Source organism: Perissodus microlepis, chromosome 3 (assembly GCF_051167445.1).
Source record: "Perissodus microlepis isolate ML-2025 ecotype Zambia chromosome 3, ASM5116744v1, whole genome shotgun sequence".
Taxonomy (NCBI): domain Eukaryota; kingdom Metazoa; phylum Chordata; class Actinopteri; order Cichliformes; family Cichlidae; genus Perissodus; species Perissodus microlepis.
The window spans coordinates 3883410-3910982 of record NC_140463.1 but is presented as its reverse complement, the minus strand read 5'-3'; the positions used below and the strand labels follow the sequence as shown (position 1 = coordinate 3910982).

The window sequence follows — 27573 nt, the reverse complement described above, 5'->3', positions numbered from 1 at the left end:
CAGAGGAGCTGGTTGTGAACTGAGCTTCAGAGAAACACAACATACTGGTATTCACTGTGAAGCGCTGAGTGGAAAAAGACAGAAAAACCTGTGGATCCTGGAATAATGGGAGTTTACATCTTTAAAGGACTGAAGAGGAAGAAGTTTACAAGGAATCATTTAGTAAGTAAGTAAGTAAACTTTATTTATATAGCACCTTTCACAGACATATGTCACAAAGTGCTTTACAAGGTAAAAACATAATACAGTCATAAAATACACCATGAAAAACCCTGGTCTAATTAAAAGCTTTTTGAAATAAAAATGTCTTTAGCTGCTTTTTGAAGGTCTCCACTGAGTCCAAACCCCGTAGAAATAGGGGAAGTGCATTCCACAATCTGGGTGCAACAGCTTGGAAAGATCGGTCCCCTCGGGTTTTAAAGCGAGTGTGGGGGACCACGAAAAGGTTTTGGTTTGCTGACCTCAGGTTACGAGTGGAGGTATGTGTATGAATCAGATCAGCAATGTAGGGGGGTGCCTGTCTCTGCAATGCTCTAAAAGTTAAAACTAGAATTTTAAAATGGAACCTGAATCTGATTGGTAGCCAGTGCAGCGACTTTAAAACAGGGGTCATATGAGCACCCTTGTTCGAGCGGGTCAGTAGCCTCGCTGCAGAGTTTTGAACAACCTGTGGGCGGGCTAGCCCTTTCATGTTTAGACAAGTAAACAGGCTGTTACAGTAGTCAAGTCTTGTAGAGATAAAAGCATGTATTATCATCTCGAGTTCACTTGTTGACACGATGGATCTAAGTTTAGAAATGTTCCTCAAAAAGAGGCTCAAAAGCAGGTTCTTACTGTCTGGTTTAAATGTCCCTCCAAAGAAAAAGCTTCATCAAAAATGACACCCAAGTTTCTAAGGTTATGTTTCAGTGAGGAACCTAAGTCACCCAGTCGGGTATTGCACTGCCTGGTGCAATAATCAAAGTTTCTGTTTTGGCCGGGTTTAGCTGTAAGCAGTTATTGTTCAGCCATTGTTTAATGTTGGTTAAACAGTCAATCAGATTGGAGAGCTTATGAGCTTCAGCAGGCTTAAACGAATAATATAGCTGAATATCGTCAGCAAAAAGATGATAAGATACTTCAGGAAACTGCTGTATTATCTGACTTAAAGGAAGAATGTATATTAAAAACAGAATAGGTCCCAGCACAGAGCCCTGAGGAACTCCACACAACAACTCTGTAGGTTCCGACATGATCTGGTTTGCAGACACACTAAAACTCCTTTCAGATATATAAGATGAAAACCAGTCTAGAACAGAGCCAGACATCCCAACCAGGTCTCTCAGTCTGTTTATCAGGATGGTATGGTTGAGTGTATCAAAGGCTGAGGTAAGGTCTAACAAGACTAGGACTGTGTATTCTCCGGAGTCTACTGACATCATAATATCATTTAGAACAGTTTAAAACATCAACTGATTATATCCATGAATCTGAAAACGCGTTTCTGAGTGAAAGAGACAGACATGTACAGACTGAACTACCTGTTCAACAGTCAGATTGTTTCTCTAACAGGAGGACACTCTTTACACTCAACTCAACACAGTGTCACTGAGGAACCAGGATTTAACCTAAATCCAGGATAAAGAGTTTGAGTGAATGTGGTGTTGAAGGTGTGGAGGTGGATCAGAGTGTCAGAGGAGACTCTGTAGAAGGACAGAGTGCCAGCAGGACAGTCCACATACACTGCTGCTCTGTTAGAGACAGAGGAGGAGCAGGAGATGGATGTGTATCTTTTATTTTGCCAGACACAACGAGGACCATCACCAGCGCAGTGCAAACTCCAGGACTGATCATTGGGTCCAAACAAACAGTCTTCACTGTTTCCTTTTCTTCCGATTTGTCTGTAACTCACTGATATATAAATGTTTCCTCTCCACTCGACTTCCCAGTAACAGCGACCAGTCAGACCATTTCTACACAGAAACTGAGGATAAACATCAAATCTGTCTGGATGATCAGGATATGACTGAACCTCCTCCACACGTGTCACCTTCCCGTTGTTGTCAGACAGTCTGAGCTTTGTGTGAACTGTGTTTGTGTCGATTGTGAGTTGACAGGAATCTGATGGAGAGAACAAACACAATCCAGCTGCAGTTATTGAGCCATCATCTGTTTATTGATTGACAATTTGATGATGACTCCTCCCATCAGAGATGTGAATGAATCACAATAAAAACACACTTACACTTCCTCAGACCTGGTCTCAACCATCGGACTCCAGCAGGCTCCACCCTGAAATGAGAAGGGGGGTCAGACCAGCACAGTCTCTTTCAGCATGCACACATGGACATTACATGGCTCTCATACACATACTGTTAGACACTGATAAGGGAACAGTCCAACATTTTCACAAATATACTTCAATCCATATGTGGATCAAACTGCTGATGACTGGACTGATCCTGGATCTGTCAGTACCCCACTGTATTAAATGAAATATGACTGATTCACACTGTCACCTTCACTATCTTTATATTCCTCTTCTGTTAAGCTGGAAAGGACACCTCCCTGCCTTTGCTGCCAGCTGTTTTTTTTTCCTTTTGGTGTCAGTGTTGTTACTGTGCATCTATACAGTACTGTACACACCGACAACATAAAGCAGAGCTCACGCAACCATGGTAACCGAACAGCTCGTCTGACACAACCAATAACAGTTAAGGAGTTGAGTCATGTGAATATTATCATCTGATTAGCAGGGTTAACTGCTCTGATTAGCGTTGTTAGCTGCTATTGCTAATTTGAGGTGAATTAGCATTAGTAACTAATGACAAGACAGTTTTCCTTGCTTTATATGAATGTGAGTAGCTAACGATAAGTAGTCTGTCATTAGTGGCTAAAGCTAATTTGAGGTGAATAAGCATTAGCAGCTAATGTTTATACCCCCTTTTTCCCTCTCTTTATAACAATGTGAGCAGCTAATGCTAAGTAGGCTGCCGTTAGCAGCTAATGCTAATTTAAGGTGAAAAAACAGCTAATGATAATACCTTCCCTTTCAAGTAACCTAAAGAAGTCCAGACGCTTTTCTTTCCAAGCTCCTTAGACTACGATGACCTGGATGACTGAGAACCTTCAGACACCTTTTCCCCTTGCTTTCTAACAATCTTAGCAGCTAATGCTAAGTAGGCTGCTGTTAGCGGCTAATGCCAATTTGAGGTGAATTAGTATTAGTCGTCTAATACCGTTTTCCCTTGCTTATTTACAATGTCAGCAGCTAATGCTAAGTAGGCCGCCGTTAGCAGCTAATGCAAATTTGAAATGAATTAACATTATCCACTGATGCTAATATTGTTTTCCCTTCCTTTTTAACAATGTGAATAGCTAACGCTAATACCCTTTTCCCTTGTGTTAGAAAAGTGTGACTAGCTAATGCTAAGTAAGCTGCCATTAGCAGCTAATGGTACTTTGATGTGAATTAGCATTAACCGCTAATGCTAATACTGTTGTCCCTTCAAGTTCCAGTGCCAGACAGGACAGGTAAAAACAAAAACAAAACAACCATCTCCACTGTGGAGTTTAGTTGTCTGCAACAAAAAGAAATGATAAAGGACCAAACTCATTTTATTTCTACTTTTTACTCATTACTGTATGCTCATAGTAGCTGTACAGTCGTGTTATTCAAAAATGGGAAGATCTTAATAATCAATACACAGAGGAGGATTGGAAAGAAGCCATTAATATACTTAGGTCTACTTTCACTTGCAACCCCCTGCTAGAAACCCAGAACAAAATTTTGCACCGCCTATATATAGCTCCTAATGTTTTACATAAGATTATACTTTATGTTTCCACTTTATTTATCAAATGTCAAAAATGTTTGCATATTAGAGCCATTTCTTATATTTTGTAAGTGTTTTGTAATAAATTCTTTTATTTAATTAGCTCAGTCTGTTACTATTGTTGTCTTGGAGCAACTGGAGCCACATAATTTCGTTAGAGATTAATAAAGTATCCTGATTCTGATCATTTTACGGTCTACCTTACAGTATAAAGTACCTTGAGGTGACTGTTGTTGTGATTTAGCATTGTATAAATAAAATTGAATTGCATTAAATTTAACTTTTTATTATCAGCAGCAAGCCACAGACCGAGTCCGGCAGTAGTCCGGCACAGAAATCACATGAACTTGTGCATTAAAACATGTTAGTGGATTATCCTCCAATAAAATCAGTATATTTTGGATGTATGTACAGATTAGGCCTGGGTATGTGATACTGTTTGCAAACACAAAATATTAACCTGGAACAACTCATTCATTTTCCATCATTTAAGCTGGCTAATAAAAGCAACACCTCATCTCCTAATGCATTTACCTGTCCAAGTCTACACAGGTGTATCTGACATGTCTCCTCTAAAAAACAGACTTCTCCACTCTTAAGGTCTGTAGTCTACATCCTATATCCAAAAACTGCCCCCACTAATCCATTATTCCCCTGAGCTTTCCTTATCTCTGATTCTAAGCAGACTGCTGGGTCCATGGTGTTCCTCCCCCTCCTGAAAAGGTGAAAACACTTCTTTCAAGTGCCTTCTTTCAGTCACATACATCAGTCTGTCCACTGCCATTCTTTCCATGACTTTCCCTAGATGAGAAATTAGAGCTACAGGCCTATAACCTGTGGTCTTAGGCTACGTTCACACTGCAGGCGAAAGCGCATCAAATCCGATTTTTTTGACCCTATGCGACCCATATCCGATCATGGTATGACAGCGTGAACGGCACAAATCCGATATTTTCAAATCCGATCTGGGTCACTTTCGTATGTCGTACTGAATCCGATACATATCCGATGTTTCAGAAAGCGACTGCTGTTTGAACGGTCAAGTTAAATTCATTAAATCCGTCTTTTACGTCACTGACACAAGACAGACGCCAATTATCAGCGCCCGATAAGACATCGCGAACGCTTTCTGGCCATCCGGTGAAACTGCTGGGAAGACAACGTTGGAGAAACGTGAACATTTTATTTGTACTGCATAATCTGCAGATTCTGACAGAAATCTGCAACTATCCTTTGAAGCACCGCTCCTCTCTAAAACAGCAATAAGGATCATTATTAGGTTATTTACATTATTATGTAAATAACATTATTATGTAAATAACAAAATAACTTAAAGCAAAAATTGGGAAACGTGAAGTCCGAAGTCTTTATATTAAAGGCCATCAGTCAAACAATATTGTTTGCTCTGGGTCTAAACAGAGCGCGTTGTGTGTGACATCTTCTTTTGCGCATGCGGGCCGCTTTGAGCGTTCACACTAGAGCGCGTTTGCTGTCGCATTTTATTTGTAGTGTGAACAAGCAGACAAAAAAATCGGATTTGATCAAAAAATCGGAATTGAGCATTAAGACTTGCAGTGTGAACGTAGCCTTAGTGAGGTCTTTCCTTGGTTTCACAATTGGAATTATTAGAGCTTCTTTCCAGCTTCCTGCCATATTTTATTGTAAAAGAGCAGCAGAGCATTCAGTCCATCCTCTAACACACCTGATCCTTCCCAGGGGAAGTCATTTTCATGCATTTAATTTACACACTCAAAACTGATTATTAGAACAATCCTCTTCTCCAGGATTTTCCTGGTTTAACATTTCAATCTTATTCCTTTATTTTTTTTCCTCACATGTCTCTTCATCACTTCAATTACTGATAAAATTCTTTAACCAGGATCTCTGCTTTTTCCTGTAGCTGCTTACTTCCTGTAGCTCCTTGATCTACTAATACTGGATAGTGTTGTTGTTTCCCGACTCCATATATGTTCTTAACTGTACTCCATGCATTCTGAATTGGTGTAGTTCTTCCTAAAGTACTGTAGCAAGTACCTGCAAGTATGTACTTTTAGTTTTCCTAACGGTTTCCTCTCTACTACTGAGCTTTTTATATTGTGCTTCTTTTAAGCTGCCTGAAAGCTGTTTCTGTCCAGTACTGCTGTGTTACGTTCTTGATCTCACTATGGCACCATCATCCTCTGTACTCTTTAGCTACTCATTGGAGCAGGTTCCTGAACTGCATTTATTCTGTGCTTAGTCAGCTTTCATGGATATCATCTCTGTCCTCCTCCATCCTAACATTATCTAACCCATGCTTAACGTTAGAGTTAAATATTCTCCACTAAGTCTCATCAAACTTCCACCTTTCTTTTCCCCTCACTCTTTCTTAATCAGCTGTAAGTCCTATTTTACAAGTAATGGGATTGTAATCAATTGCCACTATTGCTTCCTGGTAAACTTCCCAGCTCTAAATTCCTGCTGTGCTCTGTCTTTTTTTTTTTTTTTTGGCCTGTCCCGTTTGGCTCTTTTGCCATCAGAATTACTGGGGAAAAGAAAGGGGAGAAAGAAAGAGGGAAAGACAGCGGGGAAGAGGGACGGGGATAAAGGGTAAAAAACAAAAACCAACAAAATAAGCAGACAAAAATACATATATCAATCACCTGGATCACCTGTTGAGAAAGAAAAAAGAGAAAACAAGCAGAAAAAAAAGAGCAACACAATAAACAACATCACGATGATCTATGGGAATATAACAGTAAATACTAAATATTAAACCTGCTGTGTTTCTTGATCTTGATTTTAAATCCAGCAAAGACTCTTTCCCTAAGCTGACAGTGACCAGAGTCCCTGTTCATTCAGACTGACTAATTCCTTCTCATCTATAAGCTGCTCAATCACCTCACCATTTCCATCTGTTCTTTGTCCTCCCCAGAGTACAATGTGAGCACTTAAGTGTCCACACAGCATTATCTTCTTACTCTTGAGGCATTTTGATGTTTTTAAAACAGTGAACTTGTAGCTTTTTTGCGAGGATTCTAAAGGTTTATTACAGTGAGAGCTTCCCTACCTAACCATATTCCTATTGCCAGGTGCTTCAACAGCAACATCAAGCCTATCATATCTCACTGTACCCATGTACAACTAAATCTAACCTTGGCTTAAATCATGTTTCCTGTACACAGATAATTTGTGAAAAACTGCCTCTGCCAGTTTCTTCTGTTCAGTCTTTGATGTTTTCTTCACTTTCTTCATCAGGTCGTTAGACGCACTTTCCAGAAGGCAGCAACACTTTCTGCACCCTCACATCCAGTTCCAACTGGTCACAAGCACTGGCTGGTTTCTTTGTCAGAAGCTTCCAGAAACAGGCAAGAGGAACTATACAGGCTGTTGCTCAGTACCTCTACTACCGTCCCTTCACAAGTCTGAAGTCTGTAATCCTTAATCCAAATCCTTACTCAAAATTACTCTTAGAATAACCGTAGTAATGCCATCCAGTAACAGTTCAATAAGCCACATCCAATCAGCTCGTCCTGCCTCTGTATCTTCCACCTGGGTCTTCTCTAAATTCCTTTATTTGTGGAATTAGTTTTAGTTGACATCTCCCTGTAGTTGTCAGTTTATACCGAATTTTTTTGTTCAGTGGTTTTTATCTCTTTTAAGTGTAACAATTTATCCTGTTTCCAGTGTTTGTACTGAGCTAGGATAAATATGTCCTACGCCTATCTGTACAGAAATTAGTCTAACCTGAATTGGGGTAACTGAAAAAAAAAAAGACTTTTTGACCATAGTACTGCACTGTTAAATATACTAAGATATATACAGCTTGTTAATGGAGAAGCTCTCGCTGGAGGCCTCCAACATGACTATCCCTACTTGATCAGTTACAAGAGTGTTTTTGTTGTGTGCAAAGGAAAAACTTATTATATATGTATTATATATTACATTTATAAAATGTATTGTAAATGATTGTTCATTTCACATCTGCACGAAACAAACAGGAAATAAGAGAAGGACATGGGAAATGTTTCCAGCTCTTCTTCCTCTAGCAGACATTCTCTCCATACCTGAGAGTGTCCAGTTTCCACTGTGGATCCTTCAGACCAGCTGCCAGCAGTTTCACTATTGAGTCTCCTGGATAATTGTAGCTGAGGTCCAGCTCTCTCAGGTGGGAGGGGTTGGAGCTCAGAGCTGAGGCCAGAGAAGTACAGCCTTCCTCTGTGATCAGACAGCCTGACAGACTGCAGACACACAAAACAAACATCAATCAATGAACACTTCAGTGAAGGTTGGTCTCGGGTTTCATTTTTTCCAGATAAAATGACCCTTATTCATTCCAACTGAGTAAGCATTATAAAGCAACAACAGTTGTCTCAAGTTGTACAGCAGGAAACCCTACAATATCACAGCACATATATGAACTGATAAGAGATTTTTTAGTTTTGTGATTATTGTTTAGTTGTAGCTTCATTTAAGATAGGAGAGCTTGTGAGTTGGAACCACCACAGGAAAGGAAAGTGGAACCAGATGTGTAGAGGAATGCGGTGACATACTACATCCTGAGTTAACGGTCACCCCCCTCTCTCACTCTCCTTTTAAGGAAATGTTTAAGTTTCTATACATACCAAGCTATCTCCTATTTCAACAGACAAGCTAAAGGTTTCTCCTATTATGGAAACGTTTTTGTATACTGAACATACCACTCCTACTTCCTTGAAAGCTCACTTGGAGTATAAATAAAGAATGCGCTGAGAGCCCTGGGCGGTTTTTCTGTCACATCTGTTGTGCGCACTTTGACAGCAGAGCAGATCGGACTGACCGCCCATGCGCATGTAAAAATTAGATATCTGAGTGTGACTTCATTTGCCTTTCTAATAACTTTTCTCTTCACATGAACAATCACACTCATCCTACTGAGCAGTACTTGGCTACAGCTGGAAGGAGGAACTCATTTTTCCCAGGAAAAGACCTCCAGGGTTAGGGAGGGTTGACTTTTCCCTCACTTGCTTTATCATAAACCAATGTCTTCTGTCTAATCTTATAAGTAGAGAGAATGTCTATCTTTTCATTCAAAACTGTGAGCTGGTTCCACCAGGGAGGAGGTTGATAGCTGAAGGGAGCACCTCCCATTTTACTTTCAGAAACTCAAGGAACCAGAGGTCAACCAGCTGTCTGACAGTGAAGTGCCGCAATAGGGTAATGTAGGAGTATCAGATATGAAGACATATGGATATATGGAGACAAGCTAATATGGGAGAAATATGTTCTCTCCATTTAGCCCCTTTTAGTACTCTCACTGCAGCAATTTGGATCAGCTGAAAGCTTTTCATGGAACTTTTAGGACAACCTGCAAATAATGCAATATATCAGTCAGGGGTAGGGATAGCTCAGTAGGTAGAGTGGCGGCTCCATGATCTGAGGAATTTCCCCACGGGCATGAATAAAGTAATCATTATTATTATTAAAAATAGTAAGTGTGTGATTCAGGGTTTTCCAAGGCTATTATGGTGTTTTAGATGTTTTAAATTGTAATAATACTAATCACAGGAAGTTAGTACTATATTAATCTTTAGTATGCTCATTAAAGGACATAATCTGGAAAAAAAACCCTCCAAGACTTATTTTTACAAACTTTTACAAAAATATTTGTAAACAGCAATTCAGAGTCTAAAATTGTATAAGACTTAGCTTTTTAAGTAAGAATATGATACAAATTACAAATTATATGGAGTGAAAATGACTAAACACTGACCTCAGAGTTTTCAGAGTACAATGCAGACTCTGCAGTTCTGCAGAAAGAAATTTGGCTCCTGAATAATGAAGGTCATTGTCACTCAGGTTCAGCTCTCTTAGACAGGAGGACGGGCAGCTTAGAACTAAGGAAAGAGCTTCACAGCTTTTCCCTGAGAGGTTACAGAAATTCAGTCTGACAAAAAAAAACAAAAAAAAACAAAACACTGACTTTATAACAATTGATGATGCAATCAGCAGTTACTACTGGCAACATTTAATATTTCAGAAATGGTTGAAAATTTTGCCTTATTTTAAACAGAAATGTGGCAGGTTACTGTTACTAAGGAATATTAAAAATGCTAAGCTACAAAAAAAAAGATCTTTACTTTTCAACTAAAATAATTCAACATAAATAAATAAAATATTCACTAATCTGACCTCAGACTTTCTAGTGTACAATGTGGACTCTGCAGAGCAGCATTAAGAAGCTTCACTCCTGAATCCTGCAGATTGTTGTTACTCAGGTCTAACTCTGTCAGACTACAGGACTGGGAGCTGAGAATTGAGGACAAAGCTTCACAGCTTCTCTTAGAGAGGAAACAGCCACTCAGTCTAAAGAGAAAAGAAACAAAAATCAGTACAAGGGAAGTCCTTGTTAACAAAAAACCTAAAATGTCAGGAAAAAATTGCTCATTAAATCACCATTATATCTCTAAACGGAAAAGCAACTGAGCAACTAGTACAATTAATTAGTAAGTAGGGCTGGGCGATATGGCTTAAAATTCATGTCGCGATATAATTTGAAGCATGTGCGGTAACATATATATCACGATATATTCTTTTCTTCTGTATAACGTATTTTCCACACTATAAGGCACACTTAAAATCCTTTAATTTTCTCAAAAATCGAGAGTGTGCCTTATGTATGAATTCTGGTTGTGCTTACTGACCTCGAACTGATTTGGGCGTGCAGAAATCTGTTAAAAATGTTTTAGTACAACTTTGGTAAGCCGCACTGCTTGACGGATTGTCAGAGCATTACGGCTGCCGTAGTGAGGAGCTTTGCGGAGTAATCTGGGTCCAAAACTCCGTCCGTTTCAGGTCCCAAAGTCAAACGAACACTAAGAGTTAAAAACGGTCTAAATTATTTCATCTTTAATAAAATCATCAGTGTTGCTGCTTTATCAGGTGTAACAATTAAGTTTAACATCCATGCATCCATGAAAACTAAATTTATTAAATTTAACGGAGTTAGAAGTTAACAGGAAGTTAGCCCGCTAGTTTCCACCTAAACATGACATACCATGTTCTGACTGAGAGATTTTTGAAACTAATTAAAACGTACAGCTCTGCTACCACTTCCAACATAAATGAAGACAGAAAATTAAACAGCAGTGGCGTTTGTAGGGTTACTGAAGTTGGACTACCTGGTATATAATGTTGTGCTACGTGATTGCTAGCGACACAGCTATGTTAGCATAACATTAGCACAGTGAAGCTGGAGGATGAACACCAACTTTTTTTCCAATCGATAAAAGTTAACGTGAGGGATTCTGGTGGTTAGGGACAAATGCAATCGTATAGCAGGATGCTATACACGGGGCAAACGTCAGGAGAACAACTGAGATTATTCATCCACAATACGAGGTTAGTTATTAATTCACTGCAACAACATGGGAATAGTACAGCTGTGACAGAATTCAACATTAATGAATCAATTTTACGGAAGTGGAGGAAGCGCAGTTTTTGGCTTTCCCCATATTTCAAAAGTGTTTCATCTCTTTGCTATGACTGTTACCTGGCATAATTTGCAGATGATAATGGTTATAGCCTCTGCGATTCTTTCGACCAAAACAGGCGCAGCTTGATGACATCATCAACATGCGCTATCGCGATAGAGCGGTATAGTCAAAATCTCTATCGTTGGCCAAATTTATATCGTTTCTATCATATATCGTTTATATCGCACACCCCTATTAGTAAGTAAGTAAAATGTATTTATATAGCACATTTCACAAATAAAAATCACAAGATGCTTCACAATAAAATCAGAGATACAAATAAAATAATATAAAACAGTGAAAAAAATAATTAAAAGCTCGTTTGTATAAAAATGTCTTCAGCTGCTTTTTAAAGGAGTCAATGGAGTCTAGACAACATAAAGACCACGGCAGGGAGTTTCACAGCCTTGGTGCCAGTGCCTGAAAAACCCGATCCCCACGTGTTTGAAACCTAGTACGTGGGACCACCAAGTAACCTCTGACCTGACGACCTAAGTGCTCGGGATGAAGTATGAGGTTTCAACAGGTCAGAGATATACTGGGGAGCCTCGACTGAAATGAATGGTCTAAAAAACGGATATTTGTTTGGACCAAGAAACACAACGAATGGACATTAGACCAGTGGAAATCTGTGCTTTAGTCTGATAAGTCCACATTGGAGATCTTTGGTTCCACCCACCAATAATAAACATTTTAAAAGTAAAGGAATAAGTATATATTTTCTTACATGGCTTTGTTGGAGGCTTTGACCACTGGCAGCAGCCTCAGAAGAGCCTCCTCTGAAGCAGAGTATTTCTTCAGGTCAAACACATCTAGATCTTTTTCTGATGACAGTAAGATGAAGACCAGAGCTGACCAGTGAGCAGGAGACAGTTTATCTGTGGAGAGACTTCCTGATCTCAGGGACTGTTGGATCTCCTCCACTAGAGAACGATCATTCAGTTCATTCAGACAGTGGAACAGATTGATGCTTTTCTCTGCATATAGATTCTCACTGAGCTTCTTCTTGATGTACTGAACTGTTTCCTGATTGGTCTGTGAGCTACTTCCTATCCGTGTCAGCAGACCTCGTAGGAGAGTCTGACTGGTCTGCAGTGAAAGACCCAGGAGGAAGCGGAGGAACAAGTCCAGGTGTCCATTTGGACTCTGTAAAGCCTTGTTCACAGCACTCTGGTAGAACTTCTCTGCAGATTCTCCTGTTTCAGACTTCTGGGAGGCTGTCTGTTGTTCTTCCAGGAGATTGAGTCCAGAGTTGATGAAGGTCAGGTGGACATGAACAGCAGCCAGAAACTCCTGAACACTCAGATGGATGAAGCAGAACACCTTGTCCTGGTACAGTCCTCTCTCCTCTTTAAAGATCTGTGTGAACACTCCTGAGTACACTGAGGCTGCTCTGATATCAATGCCACACTCTGTCAGGTCTGATTCATAGAAGATCAGGTTTCCTTTCTGCAGCTGATCAAAAGCCAGTTTTCCCAGAGACTCAATCATCTTCCTGCTCTCTGGACTCCAGTGTGGATCTGTCTCAGCTCCTCCATCATACTTGACCTTCTTCACTTTGGCCTGAACCACCAGGAAGTGGATGTACATCTCAGTCAGGGTCTTGGGCAGCTGTCCTCCCTCTCTGGTTTCCAGCACATCCTCCAAAACTGTAGCAGTGATCCAGCAGAAGTCTGGGATGTGGCACATGACGTGGAGGCTTCGTGATGTCTTGATGTGGGAGATGATCCTGCTGGCCTGCTCCTCATCTCTGAATCTCTTCCTGAAGTACTCCTCCTTCTGTGGGTCAGTGAACCCTCTGACCTCTGTCACCATGTCAACACAGTCAGGAGGGATCTGATTGGCTGCTGCAGGTCGTGTGGTTATCCAGAGGCGAGCAGAGGGAAGCAGTTTCCCCCTGATGAGATTTATCAGCAGCACATCCACTGAGGTGGACTTTCTAGGGTCAGTTAAGATTGTAGTTTTGTGGAAGTCCAGAGGAAGTCGACACTCATCCAGACCATCAAAGATGAACACAACCTGGAAGTCTTCAAAGCTGCAGATTCCTGCTTCTTTGGTTTCAGTAAAGAAGTGATGAACAAGTTCCACCAAGCTGAACTTTTCCTCTTTCAGCACATTCAGCTCTCTGAAAGTGAATGGAAATATGAACTGGATGTCCTGGTTGGCTTTGTCTTCAGCCCAGTCCAGGGTGTATTTCTGTGTTAAGACTGTTTTCCCAATGCCAGCCACTCCCCTTGTCAGCACTGTTCTGATTGGTTCATCTCTTCCAGGTGAGGATTTAAAGATGTCTTCTTGTCTGATTCTTGTTTCTGATCTGTCGGTTTTCCTGGATGCTGTTTCAATCTGTCTGACCTCATGTTCATCATTGACATCTGCAGTCCCTCCCTCTGTGATGTAGAGCTCTGTGTAGATCTGATTCAGAAGGGTTGGGTTTCCTGCTTTAGCGATCCCCTCAAACACACACTGGAACTTCTTCCTCAGTGCAGATTTAAGGTTACGATGACAAACTGCAGCTTGAAGCTCTGAATAACAATAGTAAAAAGACATTATCAACAATCACTTCATGTTTTACAAAATGTCCCCAATAACTGACTGAATACATGTTGGTCCATCTCTTAAAACATTACTAAATGTTTGATTCATCCAGCAGCTTAAATTTTAAAAAATCCTCTCACTGCTCTGCAGACATTCAGCTAGCTCCTCCTGCTTCATTCTTCTCAGAAAGTCCAGTGGTATCTTCACAAATGCTTCTCTGCTGCTTTGCTTCCGCTCATCCTCCCTCTGACTCTCAAAGCATTCTGGGTAATCTGGACTCAGAACCTTCTGGATCTTCTTCAGCTCGTCCTTCACAAAAGTGATGATGTTGTTCTCCAGCAGCTGGAACAGAATACTTTATGAATGAGCCAATCAGACTGAAATCATGGAGCCAAACATCAGATCTCTACAAAGAGCAGCATGGAGATGACTGTGAACACAATAGATGTAAAAGTAGTTGTTTTACATGTACAGACCATAAATATGGAGACCAGCTGTGTTTGATGCTGCTGGGCAGACTGACCACTGGGAACGTCTGAGCTCTCCTGGTCTGCTCTGTGGAGGAATCACGAAGAATTAGTTCACAGGATAACGACCTAGCAGTACTTTTACCCAGTTTAACTGATACAGCTGTCTCAGGTCCTCTTGAGGGCTGTGCAGTTAACCTCTTGGTAGAGAAACCTAACAGAGGACTGTAAAAATGCTCCGCTCTTCTCCCCTCTGCTCTTTTTTCCCTTTTCTGGGATGCAGCAGCCAGGTAGAGCTTCCAACCTGATCCGGCGGGGAGGTGTGGGATGCCAGATCAGGCGCCACACCTCCGGCTCTCCTCTCTCCAATCTGTCTCTTTTATATCGCACATAGCGTACATTTATATCCCGCCTGCAAGATCATTTTATATAGATTTATTATATTGTTATGCATGGCCTGGCCATATGAGGCGTTAATAACACACAAACTACAGATCCGATAATGCAGCACTACAGCCTCCATGCCAAATGCTAGGCTACCTGGGAACATTCCCGCGCCAATCAAGTCAACGTTCTGTTATTGCGAAGCTAGCCCCTCACAATGGCGAAGAGAAAAGTTGATTCTGAAAGCAGAGCCTTTCAGCACTGGTGGGTGACTGAATATATGTTTACAGACATTGCTGGTAAACTTGTGTCTTATTTGTGGAGCTAATGTGGCTGTATTTAAGGAATTTTATTTAAGACGGCACTACGAGACAAAATATCAGGATAAGCTGAAAAACCTAAATGCAGGGCAGAAAATACAGAAAGTAGAAGAGCTAAAGAAGAATCTGACATTTCAGCAGACATTTTTCACCAGAGCAAAATGACAAAGTGAAGCTGTTGTTTTACTGTAAGTTTTACTGTAGCAGAGGAGATAGCCAAATCAGCCCGGCCATTTAGAGAGGGAGAGTTTCTGAAGAGCTGCATGATGAAGGTGTGCGACGTCTTGTGTCCAGACAAAACGCAGATTTTGGCAGGCTGAGGAGAAATACGATTGCTGATCGGGTTTGTGAGATGGCCACTGATTTAAGAACACAGTTGTGTGAAAGAAGCAAAAACATTATTAAATACTCTCTTGCTGTGGATGAAAGTACAGACATGATGGACATTGCACAGCTGGCCATCTTCATCTGTGGATTAGACTCCAATTTGCGCATTACAGAGGAAATATTGGACATTAAATCAATGCACGGGACAACAACAGGATAAGACATTTTTAAAAATGTATGTCAAAGTTAAATTGACATGAAACTGCCTTACTGACTTACAACAGATGAAAAAAGTGGACTAGTCGGCAGGATGTGAGTAAAGATGCAGGAGGAGAACTGTACCGGTGAGTTAACAGCATATCACTGCATCATACACCAGGAAATGCTGTGTGGTAAAGTCCTAAAAATGGAGCATGTAATGATCACCGTAAAGCAAACCGTAAATTTTATCTGAGGTAAAGGTTTAAATCACCATCAATTTCAGTCTTTTATGCGGGAAATAGATTCAGAGTTTGCCGACATTCCTTATCATACAGAGGTCCGTTGGCGCTTTGGTGACTTTGAAGCACAAAAAGAGAATTTCAAGCTGCTTCGCAACCCATTTACAGATGGAGCTGATTGAGCTGCAGTGTAATGGGACACTCAAGGCAAAGTACGACACTGAAGGGCCCGCACAGTTTATTCGTTCCATTTCCGAAGCAATGCCCCAGCTCCGTCTACATGCGACTCGAACCTTGTGTATGTTTGTTGGCACATATCTGTGTGAGAAGCTGTTTTCAGTGATGAAGATTAACAAAACAGCACACAGGAGTCATCTCACTGATGAACACCTGCAGTCCATCCCGAGGAGCTCTACAGCACAAGACCTCACACCAAACCTAAATGAACTTGTTGCCAAAAAAGGATGCTAAGCATCAAGCTCTGACAAAATGACATAAGAGCAAAGAAAACTGAATCTTATGATTTGTTGTTATTTTAACTTTTACTGAAAAGCAGAAATGTTATTTATATTTCCAGTTGTGTTTTGTTTTTTTGCATCATCGTCATATTTTGAATTTGTATCATTTTGACAGGAGATATTTTTATGAAGAGCAAAATATTTTAAGTTTATTTTATTTTTTATAAAATGGAATAACAATGGAATAAGAAAATCTCAAAAGCAAGAAAATCTCATTGTTTTGATTTGTTGTTATTTTAGTGTTTACTTAAAAGCACAATTTTCATTTATTTTTTCTGGGGTTTTTGGCAGCATGTTCATATTTCTAACTTGCATAATTTTGACAGGATATATTTTTATGGAGAGCAAAATATTTAAAGTTAAATATTATTTTTTCTGGAATAATATACCTGTCTGTTTTTATTCATATTTATGTTTTAAAAACATTGTTTTAATGTGTTCAATAAATATTTATCGAAAACTGATTCTACAGTTTTTATCTTTAAGTATACAAATTATCCTAAATTTTCCCTGATCCAAGCTGTTGTGCCACAGTGCTTTAAAATTACCACCATCAGACCTGTACCAAGGACAGCTACAGCCTCAGAGCTTAAAGACTACAGCCCAGTAGCACTTACTCCAATTATCATGAAATGCTTTGACCAGCTAGTCCTGAGTTACATCAAGAACCAGTTTCCCCCCAAACTGGACCCACTACAGTTTGCATTCCACACCGATCAACGGACACTGCGATCTCATTGGCAGTCCGCTCAGCCCTATACACTTGGATCAACGTAACGCCCACATAAGAATGCTGTTCATTCATTTCAGCTCAGCTTTCAACACTGTCATCCCCCATGAGCTGATTAGCAAGGTGGACCTCAGACTCAGCACCTACACCTACAACTGGATCCTGGACTTCCTCACTGGTAGACCCCAGACTGTACAGGTTGGAAAATATAAGATGTCTTGTTTAACTGTTTTCTTTTGTGTTAACCTTTGTAAACTTCTGAGGATCATTCAGCTTATATTTATCCAGGAAAACACCATCCATCCATCCATCCATCTTCATCCGCTTTATCCGAGGCCGGGTCGCGGGGGCAGCAGCCTAAGCAGAGAGGCCCAGACCTCCCTCTCCCCAGCCACCTCCTCCAGCTTATCTGGGGGAACACCAAGGCGTTCCCAGGCCAGCCGAGAGATATAATCTCTCCAGCGTGTCCTGGGTCTGCCCCGGGGCCTCCTCCCGGTGGGACATGCCCGGAACACCTCACCCAGGAGGCGCCCAGGAGGCATCCTTGTCAGATGCCCGAACCACCTCAGCTGGCTCCTTTCGATGTGGAGCAGCAGCCGCTCTACTCTGAGCCCCTCCCGGATGGCCGAACTTCTCACCCTATCTCTAAGGGAGAGGCCAGCCACCCTTCGGAGGAAGCTCATTTCTGCCGCTTGTATCCGCGATCTCGTTCTTTCGGTCACTACCCACAGCTTGTGGCCATAGGTGAGGGTAGGGACGTAGATCGACCGGTAAATTGAGAGCTTCGCTTTTACACTCAGCTCCCTCTTCACCACGACGGACTGGTGCAGCGTCCGCATTACTGCAGCTGCAGCCCCAATCCGTCTGTCGATCTCCGGCTCCCTTCTCCCATCACTCGCGAACAAGACCCCGAGATACTTGAACTCCTCCACTTGGGGCAGGAACTCATCCCCGACCCGAAGTGGGCACTCCACCCTTTTCCGGCTGAGAACCATGGCCTCAGATTTGGAGGTGCTGATCCTCATTCCCGCTGCTTCCCACTCGGCTGCGAACCGTTCCAGTGCGAGCTGGAGGCCCCCACCCGATGAAGCCAACAGAACCACATCATCCGCAAAAAGCAGAGATGAGATTCTGAGGCCACCAAAGTGAAAGCCCTCCGCCACTTGGCTGCGCCTAGAAATCCTGTCCATAAAAATTATGAACAGAACCGGTGACAAAGGGCAGCCCTGGCGGAGCCCATCACCCACCGGAAACGAGTCCGACTTATTGCCGGCAATGCGAACCAAGCTCTTGCAACGGTTGTATAGGGATCGAATGGCCCGTAGCAATGGGCCAGACACCCCATACTCCCGCAACACCTCCCACAGGACACCCCGAGGGACACGGTCGAATGCCTTCTCCAAGTCCACAAAACACATGTAGACTGGTTTGGCAAACTCCCATGCACCCTCAAGTATCCTCGAGAGGATAAAGAGCTGGTCCAGTGTTCGGCGACCAGGACGAAAACCGCATTGTTCCTCCGAGGTTCGACTAGCGGACAAACTCTCCTTTCCAGCACCCTGGCATAGACTTTCCCAGGGAGGCTGAGGAGTGTGATCCCCCTGTAGTTGGAACACACCCTCCGGTCTCCCTTCTTAAAGATGGGGACCACCACCCCAGTCTGCCAGTCCAGGGGTACTGCCCCTGATCTCCACGCAACATTGTAGAGGCGTGTCAACCAGGACAGCCCTACAACGTCCAGAGCCTTCAGGAACTCGGGGCGGACCTCATCAACATCAGGGGCTCTGCCCCCAAGGAGTTGTTTAACTGCCTCAGTGACCTCGCCCCCAGAAATTGGTGGGTCATTCCCCTCATTCCCAGACTCTGCTTCCTCCTCGGAAGACGTGTCAGTGGGATTAAGGAGGTCCTTGAAGTATTCCTTCCACCGCCTGACAATTTTCTCAGTCGACGTCAGCAGCGCTCCACCAGCACTATACACAGTGCAGGTAGAGCACCGCTTTCCCCTCCTGAGATGCCTGACGGTTTGCCAGAATCTCTTCGAGGCAGGCCGAAAGTCTTTTTCCATGGCCTCTCCGAACTCCTCCCACACCCGGGTTTTTGCTTCAGCCACTGCCCGAGCCGCATTCCGCTTGGCCTGTCGATACCTGTCGGCTGCCTCCGGAGTCCCACAGGCTAACCAAGCCCAATAGGACTCCTCCTTCAGCCTGGTGGCTCCCTTCACCTCTGGTTTCCACCATTTGGTTCGGGGATTACCACCACGGCAGGCACCAACCACCTTGCGGCCGCAGCTCAATGCAGCAGCTTCGGCAATGGAGACGCTGAACATGGTCCATTCGGACTCAATGTCCCCAGTCTCCCTCGGAATGCTGTTGAAGCTCTACCGGAGGTGTGCGTTGAAGATCTCGCGGACTGGGGCCTCTGCTAGACGTTCCCAGCACACCCTCACTACGCGTTTAAGTGCACCGGGTCTGTCCAGCGTCCTCCCCCGCCACCTGATCCAACTCACCACTAGGTGGTGATCAGTTGACAGCTCAGCCCCTCTCTTTACCCGAGTGTCCAGAACATATGGTCGCAGGTCTGGTGATACGATTACAAAATCAATCATCGACCTACGGCCTAGAGCGTCCTGGTGCCACGTGCACTTATGGACACTCTTATGTTCGAACAAGGTGTTTGTTATGGCAAAACTGTGATTTGCACAGAAGTCCAATAACAAAACACCGCTCGGGTTCAGATCAGGGAGGCTGTTCCTCCCAATCACGCCCCTCCAGGTCTCGCTGTCGTTATCCACGTGAGCATTGAAGTCTCCCAGGAGGACAACAGAGTCTCCAGGTGGAGCACCTTCCAGCACCCCCCCCCAGGGACTCTAAGAAGGCTGGGTACTCTGAACTGCCACTCGGCGCATAAGCGCAGATGACAGTCAGGACCCGTTCCCCGACCCTAAGGCGCAGGGAACAAACCCTCTCATCCACTGGGAAAAACCCCAACGTACCGGCAGCAAGCCGAGGGGATATTAGAATACCCAACCCGCCGCCTCTCACCAGGGGCAACTCCAGACTGAGACAGAGTCCAGCCCCTCTCCAGGAGACTGGTTCCAGAGCCCAAGCCACGCGTAGAGGTGAGCCCGACTATATCTAGCCGGTACCTCTCAACCTCATGCACTACCTCAGGCTCCTTCCCCACCAGAGAGGTGACATTCCATGTCCCTATTGCCAGTCTTGGCAGCCGGGGATCAGTCCGCCAGGGCCTCCGCTCCTGGCCGCCACCCGGCACACAATGCACCCGACCCCTATGGTGCCTCCTGCGGGTGGTGGGCCTGCGGGAGGATGGGCCCATGTCTCCTCTTCGGGCTGTGCCCGGCCGGGCCCCATGGACTAAGGCCCGGCCGGGCCCCATGGACTAAGGCCCGGCCACCAGACGCTCGCCCTCGGGCACCCTCCCCGGGCCTGGCTCTAGGGCGGGGCCCCGGTAACCCTATCCCGGGCAGGGTAAACTGTTCCCTCGATGTTCTCTGCATAAGGGTCTTCTGATTCGCTCTTTGTCTGGTCCCTCACCCAGGACCAATTTGCCATGGGAGACCCTACCAGGGGGCAAAAGCCCCCAGACAACATAGCCCCTGGGATCCCTGGGACACGCAAACCCCTCGACCACGATAAGGTAGCGATTCACGGACAGGCACAAAAAGGGAAAACACAAACATCTAAATGCATTTGGACCTTAGGGTGGAGCTGTCACTTGGTGTTCGCTCTCTCTGCAGTAGAGTATCACTTCCTGTTCCTGCTCAAACACAGTGGTGTTTCTGAGTAGCTTATCTGCTTAGCAATTTAATTAAAAACTTTTAGATAACTTCTTCTTCATATTATAATCTTCACATGCTTCATCCGAAGCACACTCTCTGTGTACTAGCTACCTAATTTACAGCCAAAGTATTTACTCACTGTGTCTTTACTGTTTCGCTAGCTTAGCTTAGCTCATAGCCAACTCGCTTGCAGCATGGCCTCTTCACCTGTCCCTCCTGCACTTTCCTGCTCATTGTGTCAGATGTTTAGTTACTCCTCGGCCTCCTTTAGCAGTAATGATAATTATAACAAATGTATCATATTTTCAGTTCTGGAGGCCAGGATTACTGAATTGGAGATTCAGCTTCACACCCTTCATTCACCCGTAGCTAGCCGGGCCCCTGTAGCTGGTGCAGCCAAAGATCGCGTAGGCACCGCTAGCTGTTCCCCGGCATACCCCAAGCAGCTGGGGAAAGAGGGTGGCTGGGTGACGGTGAGGAGGAAGCATAGTCTTAAACAGAAGCCCCAGGTACACCACCAACCTGTTCATGTGTCTAACCGTTTTTCCCAACTCGGCGACACACCCGCCGGGGGTCAAACTCTGGTAATTGGTGATTCTGTTCTCAGACATGTGAAGCTAGAGACACCATAGACATAGACATAGACAACCATAGTCAATTGTCTTCCAGGGGCCAGAGCAGGCGACGTTGAGGGAAATTTAAAACTGCTGGCTGAGGGTAAGCGGAAATTCAGTAAAATCATAATTCACGCCGGCAGTAGTGACACCCGGTTACGCCAATCGGAGGTCACTAAAATCAATATTGAATCGGTGTGTAAGTTTGCCAAAACAATGTCGGACTCTGTATTTTTCTCTGGTCCTCTCCCCAATCAGACCAGGAGTGACATGTTTAGCCGCATGTGTCCAAAAAACGATGTGGGCTTCATAGATACTTGGCAAACCTTCTGGAGGAAACCTGGTCTTGTTAGGAGAGACGGCATCCATCCCACTTTGGATGGAGCAGCTCCCATTTCTAGAAATATGGACACATTTATTAAACCCCCCAAAATATGACTATCCAGAGTTGGGACCAGGAACTAGAGTTGCAGTCTGACACGCCTCTCTGCAGCTTCTCTCCTCCTGCTGACCCCCCAAAACCCATCTCCATAGAGACTGTCCCAAAAAGACAAAAAACAAACTAAAAACCAGCAACAAACAACTTAACCCTCTCAGGCTCAAATTAAGTTTTTTGTTGCTAATGCACAACCAAGTCCTGCAGTGTTACTTCTGAGTAAAAAAAACTCATAAAATATGTATGTGGGGTAATCAGGTTGTTAGTTTTTAACTGTTGCAAATTGGCAACGTCTGCCTTGAGAGGGTTAAACATAAAAAAATCACAAGGAAAGAACAATACTGTATCCACACCTGAACCAAAGAGTAAAACAGTGAAATGTGGATTATTAAATATTAGGTCTCTCTCTTCTAAGTCTCTGTTAGTACATGACTTAATAATTGATCAACAAATCAATTTACTCTGCCTTACAAAAACCTGGTTGCAGCAGGAGGATTATGTTAGTTTAAATGAATCAACACCCCCGAGTCATTCTAACTACCAGAAATCTCGAAGCACAGGCCGAGGGGGCGGTGTGGCAGCAATTTTTCACACCAGCCTATTAATTAATGAAAGACCAAGACAGACTTTTAATTCATTTGAAAGCCTGATGCTTAGCCTCGTTCACCCCAGCTGTAAAACTCAGAAACCAGTCTTACTTGTTATCATCTATCGTCCACCTGGGCCTTACACAGAGTTTCTGTCTGATTTCTCAGACTTTTTATCTGATTTAGTGCTCAGCTCAGATAAAATAATTATTGTGGGTGATTTTAACATCCATGTAGATGCTAAGAATGACAGCCTCAACATGGCATTTAATCTGTTATTAGACTCAATTGGCTTCTCTCAAAGTGTAAAAGAACCCACCCACCACTTTAATCACACTCAGAATCAGAATACTTTATTGATCCCTGGGGGAAATAATTTTTTTGTTACATTAAAAAAAACCAATTTTGCCATTATAAACCAACATTAACAAGACAGACAATACGCTAACTAAGAATAGTACAATATATATACACACACATATATATACACACACATATATATACACACACATATATATATATATATACACACACACACACACACACACATGTATATATATATATATATGTATATATATATATATATATATACACACACACACACATATATATATACATATATATATATATATATATATATATATATATATATATATATATATATATATATATATACACACACATAAGTCACTTATTAATAAATAGCTGGAAAAGAAACGTGTAGTTGTAGCAGTAACCAGTGTGTTAAGTGGATGCGTTGTACAGGGAGATGGCCACAGGCAGGAAACTCTAGATCTTGTTTTAACATATGGCATAGAAACTGAACATTTAACAGTGTTTCCTGAAAACCCTCTCCTGTCTGATCATTTCCTGATAACATTTACATTTACAATAATTGATTACGCAGCAGTGGAGAGTAGACTTTATCACAGTAGATGTCTTTCTGAAAGTGATGTAACTAAGTTTAAGAATATAATCCACCCACTGTTATCATCTTCAATGCCCTGTACCAACATAGAGCAGAGCAGCTATCTGAACGCTACTCCAACAGAGGTCGATTATCTTGTTAAGAATTTCACCTCCTCATGTCACTGGATACTGTAGCTCCAGTGAAAACTAAGGCCTCAAATCAGAAGTACCTGACTCCGTGGTATAATTCTCAAACACGTAGCCTAAAGCAGATGACTCGTAAGCTGGAGAGGAAATGGCGTGTCACAAATTTCGAAGATCATCATTTAGCCTTGAGAAATAGTTTGTTGCTTTATAAGAAAGCCCTCCGCAAAGCCAGAACATCTTACTATTCGTCACTGATTGAAGAAAATAAGAACAACCCCAGGTTTCTCTTCAGCACTGTAGCCAGGCTGACAAAACGTCAGAGCTCTATTGAGCCAACCATCCCTTTAACGTTAACTAGTAATAACTTCATGAACTTCTTCACAAATAAAATTTTAATCATTAGAGAAAAAATTACCAATAATCATCCCACAGATGTAATATTATCTACAGCTACTTTTAGTACCATTGATGTTAAGTTAGACTCTTTTTCTCCAATCGATCTTTCGGAGTTAACTTCAATAATTACTTCCTCCAAACCAGCACAGAAACAGCTTTAGTGAAGGTTACAAATGATCTTCTTATGGCCTCTGACAGTGGACTCATCTCTGTGCTTGTCCTGCTAGACCTCAGTGCAGCGTTCGATACTGTCGACCATAATATCCTATTAGAGTGATTAGAACATGCTGTAGGTATTACAGGTACTGTGCTGCAGTGGTTTGTATCATATCTATCTAATAGACTCCAATTTGTTCATGTAAATGGAGAGTCCTCTTCACACACTGAGGTTAATTATGGAGTTCCACAGGGTTCAGTGCTAGGACCAATTCTGTTTACATTATACATGCTTCCGTTAGGCAGCATCATTAGAAGACATAGCATACATTTTCACTGCTATGCAGATGACACCCAGCTCTATCTGTCCATGAAGCCAGATAACACACACTAATTAGTTAAATTGCAGGAATGTCTTAAAGACATAAAGACCTGGATGGCCGCTAACTTTCTGCTTCTTAATTCAGATCAAACTGAGGTTATTATACTCGGCCCTGAAAATCTTAGAAATATGGTATCTAACCAGATTCATACTCTGGATGGCATTACCTTGGCCTCCAGTAACACTGCGAGGAACCTTGGAGTCATTTTGGACCAAGACATGTCCTTCAATGCACATATTAAACAAATATGTAAGACTGCTGTTACGTGCCAAGAGATGTGGCTTTGCTTTTGTGTTCTTTTTATCTTTCAGGTGTCAAGCCTGAAAGCCAAGTGTAAAGCGCTTTGAGTGCTCAGAAGAGTAGAAAAGCGCTATATAGGAGCCAGTCCATTTACCATTTACCATTTACCAAGCCTCTACCAGTGGCCAGTTCAAAGTTGATTGGCATGTGTCTATTGGCTGGTCTGGGCACAGTTGGCCAATCACTCTCTGGGGATCACTACAAATGAGCAGCCCCCTGGCCAGCTGGTGGCTTCTGTCTTATGACAAACATTTGTGTTGGGTCTGCGCTGGTTTAGAGACTTATTCCCATCTCTAAAGCAAGACAGACCACCGATCGATCGGTTTTACTTGCTAGCAAGGGAAGGATCTCAGAGCAGCCCTTCTGCCCTCGATCTCAGACCACTCCAAAGACCAGCCCCCGCTTGCAGCCTTTTTATTCTGTGACACACAGTTTACACCAACACCCATTGTAAACCCCCCCCTATGGTCACAAAAGGTTAAAACACTGTGTGTGTGTGTGTGTGTGTGTGCGTGTGTGTGTGTGTGTGTGTGTGTGTAGTTGCACGTGAGTGAGTGTGTGTGAGTTTGTGTGACTTCCTGCTGATCACAAAAGGGTCATCTCCCCCATCCTGTATATGGCTTAACCCCTCTAACGGTCTCACCATACACAAACACAGGTGAGGTCGAAAATGGCAAGAAGTAAAACTTTCTCACTAAAAAAGAAGCAGAACCCTCACATAGGATGTGCCTACAGTTACACTATTGCCCCCCCCCTCACCATTCAACAGGCTGGGGAGGGGAACAGAAACAGAAGAATGTCTTTGATCCTACAGTTTGAACTAATTATTACAAATTTAATAATTCATTAATTAATAACACAATGACAACATTTAACTATTTCAACCTAACAATTGATTGTGATTGTCCGGTGCTGCTGTCTCCTTCCTGCCTTTGCCTCCACCATGGTGGGGGGGATGTAACACTGCTTTCTTCCATTTGCGCAACATCTCTAAAATTAGAAATATCCTGTCTCAGAGTGATGCTGAAAAACTAGTTCATGCATTTATTACTTCAAGGCTGGACGACTGTAAGTCATTATTATCAGGATGTCCTAAAAACTCACTGAAAAGCCTTCAGTTAATCCAAAATGCTGCAGCAAGTGTCCTGACAGGGACTAGAAAGAGAGAGCAGATTTCTCCTGTTTTGGCTTCCCTTCATTGGCTTCCTGTTAAATCCAGAATTCAAAATCCTGCTCCTCACATACAAGGTCTTAAATAATCAGGCCCCATCTTATCTTAATGACCTTGTAGTACCATATCACCCTATTAGAGCACTTCGCTCTCACACTGCAGGCCTACTTGTTGTTCCTAGAGTATTTAAAAGTAGAATGGGAGGGAGAGCCTTCAGTTTTCAGGCCCCTCTTCTGTGGAACCAGCTTCCAGTTTGGATTCAGGAGACAGACACTATCTCTACTTTTAAGATTAGGCTTAAAACTTTCCTTTTTGGTAAAGCATATAGTTAGGGCTGGACCAGGTGACCCTGAATCCTCCCTTAGTTATGCTGCAATAGACGTAGGCTGCTGGGGGATTCCCATGATGCATTGAGTTTTTCCTTTCCAGTCACCTTTCTCACTCAGCATGTGTTAATAGACCGCTCTGAACTAAACTGTACTTGTTACTAATCTCTGTCTCTCTTCCACAGCATGTCTTTATCCGGTTTTCCTTCTCTCACCCCAAATGGTCGCAGCAGATGGCCCCGCCCCTCCCTGAGCCTGGTTCTGGAGGTTTCTTCCTGTTAAAAGGGAGTTTTTCCTTCCCACAGTCACCAAAGTGCTTGCTCATAGGGGGTCATATGATTGTTGGGCTTTTCTCTGTATCTACTGTACAATATAAAGCGCCTTGAGGCGACTGTTGTTGTGATTTGGCGCTATATAAATAAAATTGAATTGAATTGAATTAAATTAAAACAGCTCATAACGGTTCTCTTACCTCACTGGTTCATTACTGAAGTTTGGATTGCTATCTTTAGACCAGTCACTCCTCACAGATGGGAATCTAGACCTGACTTCCTCTTCCTCGATCATCATCTTGTTGTGGACTTCAGTCATTCTGAGAGGTAAACCACAAACACTCAGTGAGCGATCCACATCGGGGATTCAAGGAAAACCTGATCTTAGTTGCGGACTCTGAAATTTAAGACCTTTCAATAATAAAAACAAAAAACGCAAGAAATACTCTCATGTTTGAAACAGGACAAAATAATAGGAACAGCTGTGAGTATGATCATGTCATATCATGTCAGCTCACTGCAAAGTCCAACTTCAGTATGAAACTATATTACAGTGGGATGCAAAAGTCTGGGCAACCTTGTTAATAGTCATCATTTTCCTGTAAAATCATTGGTTGTTCCAATAAAAAATGTCAGTTAAATATATCATATAGGAGACACACACAGTGATATTTGAGAAGTGAAATGAAGTTTATTGGATTTACAGAAAGTGTGCAATAATTGTTTAAACAAAATCAGGCAGGTGCATAAATTTGTGCACTGTTGTCATTTTATTGATTCCAAAACCTTTAGAACTAATTATTGGAACTCAAATTGGCTTGGTAACCTCACTGACCCCTGACCTACATACACAGGTGAATCCAATAATGAGAAAGAGTATTTAAGGGGGTTCATTGTAAGTTTCCCTCCTCTTTTAATTTTCTCTTTAGAGTAGCAACATCGGGGCCTCAAAACAACTCTCAAATGACCTGAAGACAAAGATTGTTCACCATCATGGTTTAGGGGAAGGATACAGAAAGCTGTCTCAGAGATTTAAGCTGTCTGTTTC

General features: G+C 42.7%; 1 protein-coding gene across 3 annotated transcripts; it reads right to left on the bottom strand.

The window, feature by feature from the left end:
• Nucleotides 1-181: 181 nt before the first annotated feature.
• Nucleotides 182-27008, bottom strand: LOC146389484 (protein NLRC3-like). 3 transcript variants are annotated; one of them, XM_084912122.1, is made up of 8 exons: nucleotides 14320-14398; nucleotides 13984-14185; nucleotides 12036-13830; nucleotides 9966-10139; nucleotides 9547-9720; nucleotides 7862-8035; nucleotides 2225-2271; nucleotides 182-2100 (listed from the first exon to the last, which is right to left on the bottom strand). In XM_084912122.1, exons 1-8 carry the CDS (start codon nucleotides 14320-14322, stop codon nucleotides 1574-1576), a joined length of 3096 nt encoding a protein of 1031 aa, XP_084768248.1. In that variant the 5' UTR covers nucleotides 14323-14398; the 3' UTR covers nucleotides 182-1573. The 3 variants fall into 3 exon arrangements, with proteins under 3 accessions (XP_084768248.1, XP_084768256.1, XP_084768265.1); XM_084912130.1 differs by lacking the exon at nucleotides 9547-9720 and adding an exon at nucleotides 2809-2824 and having other exon boundaries at nucleotides 183-2100; nucleotides 2225-2306; XM_084912139.1 differs by lacking the exons at nucleotides 182-2100; nucleotides 2225-2271; nucleotides 7862-8035; nucleotides 9547-9720; nucleotides 9966-10139 and adding exons at nucleotides 19234-19244; nucleotides 26731-27008 and having other exon boundaries at nucleotides 12032-13830.
• Nucleotides 27009-27573: the final 565 nt, after the last annotated feature.

Bases quoted from the DNA above. Each gene is read 5' to 3' on its own strand.
- LOC146389484 (XM_084912122.1), bottom strand. The intron at 13,831-13,983 runs GTGAGAGGATTT...ATTGTTATTCAG, and splicing joins AGCTGAATGTCTGCAGAGCA to AGCTTCAAGCTGCAGTTTGT. The intron at 2,101-2,224 runs GTAAGTGTGTTT...TCTCTCCATCAG, and splicing joins GAGACCAGGTCTGAGGAAGT to ATTCCTGTCAACTCACAATC.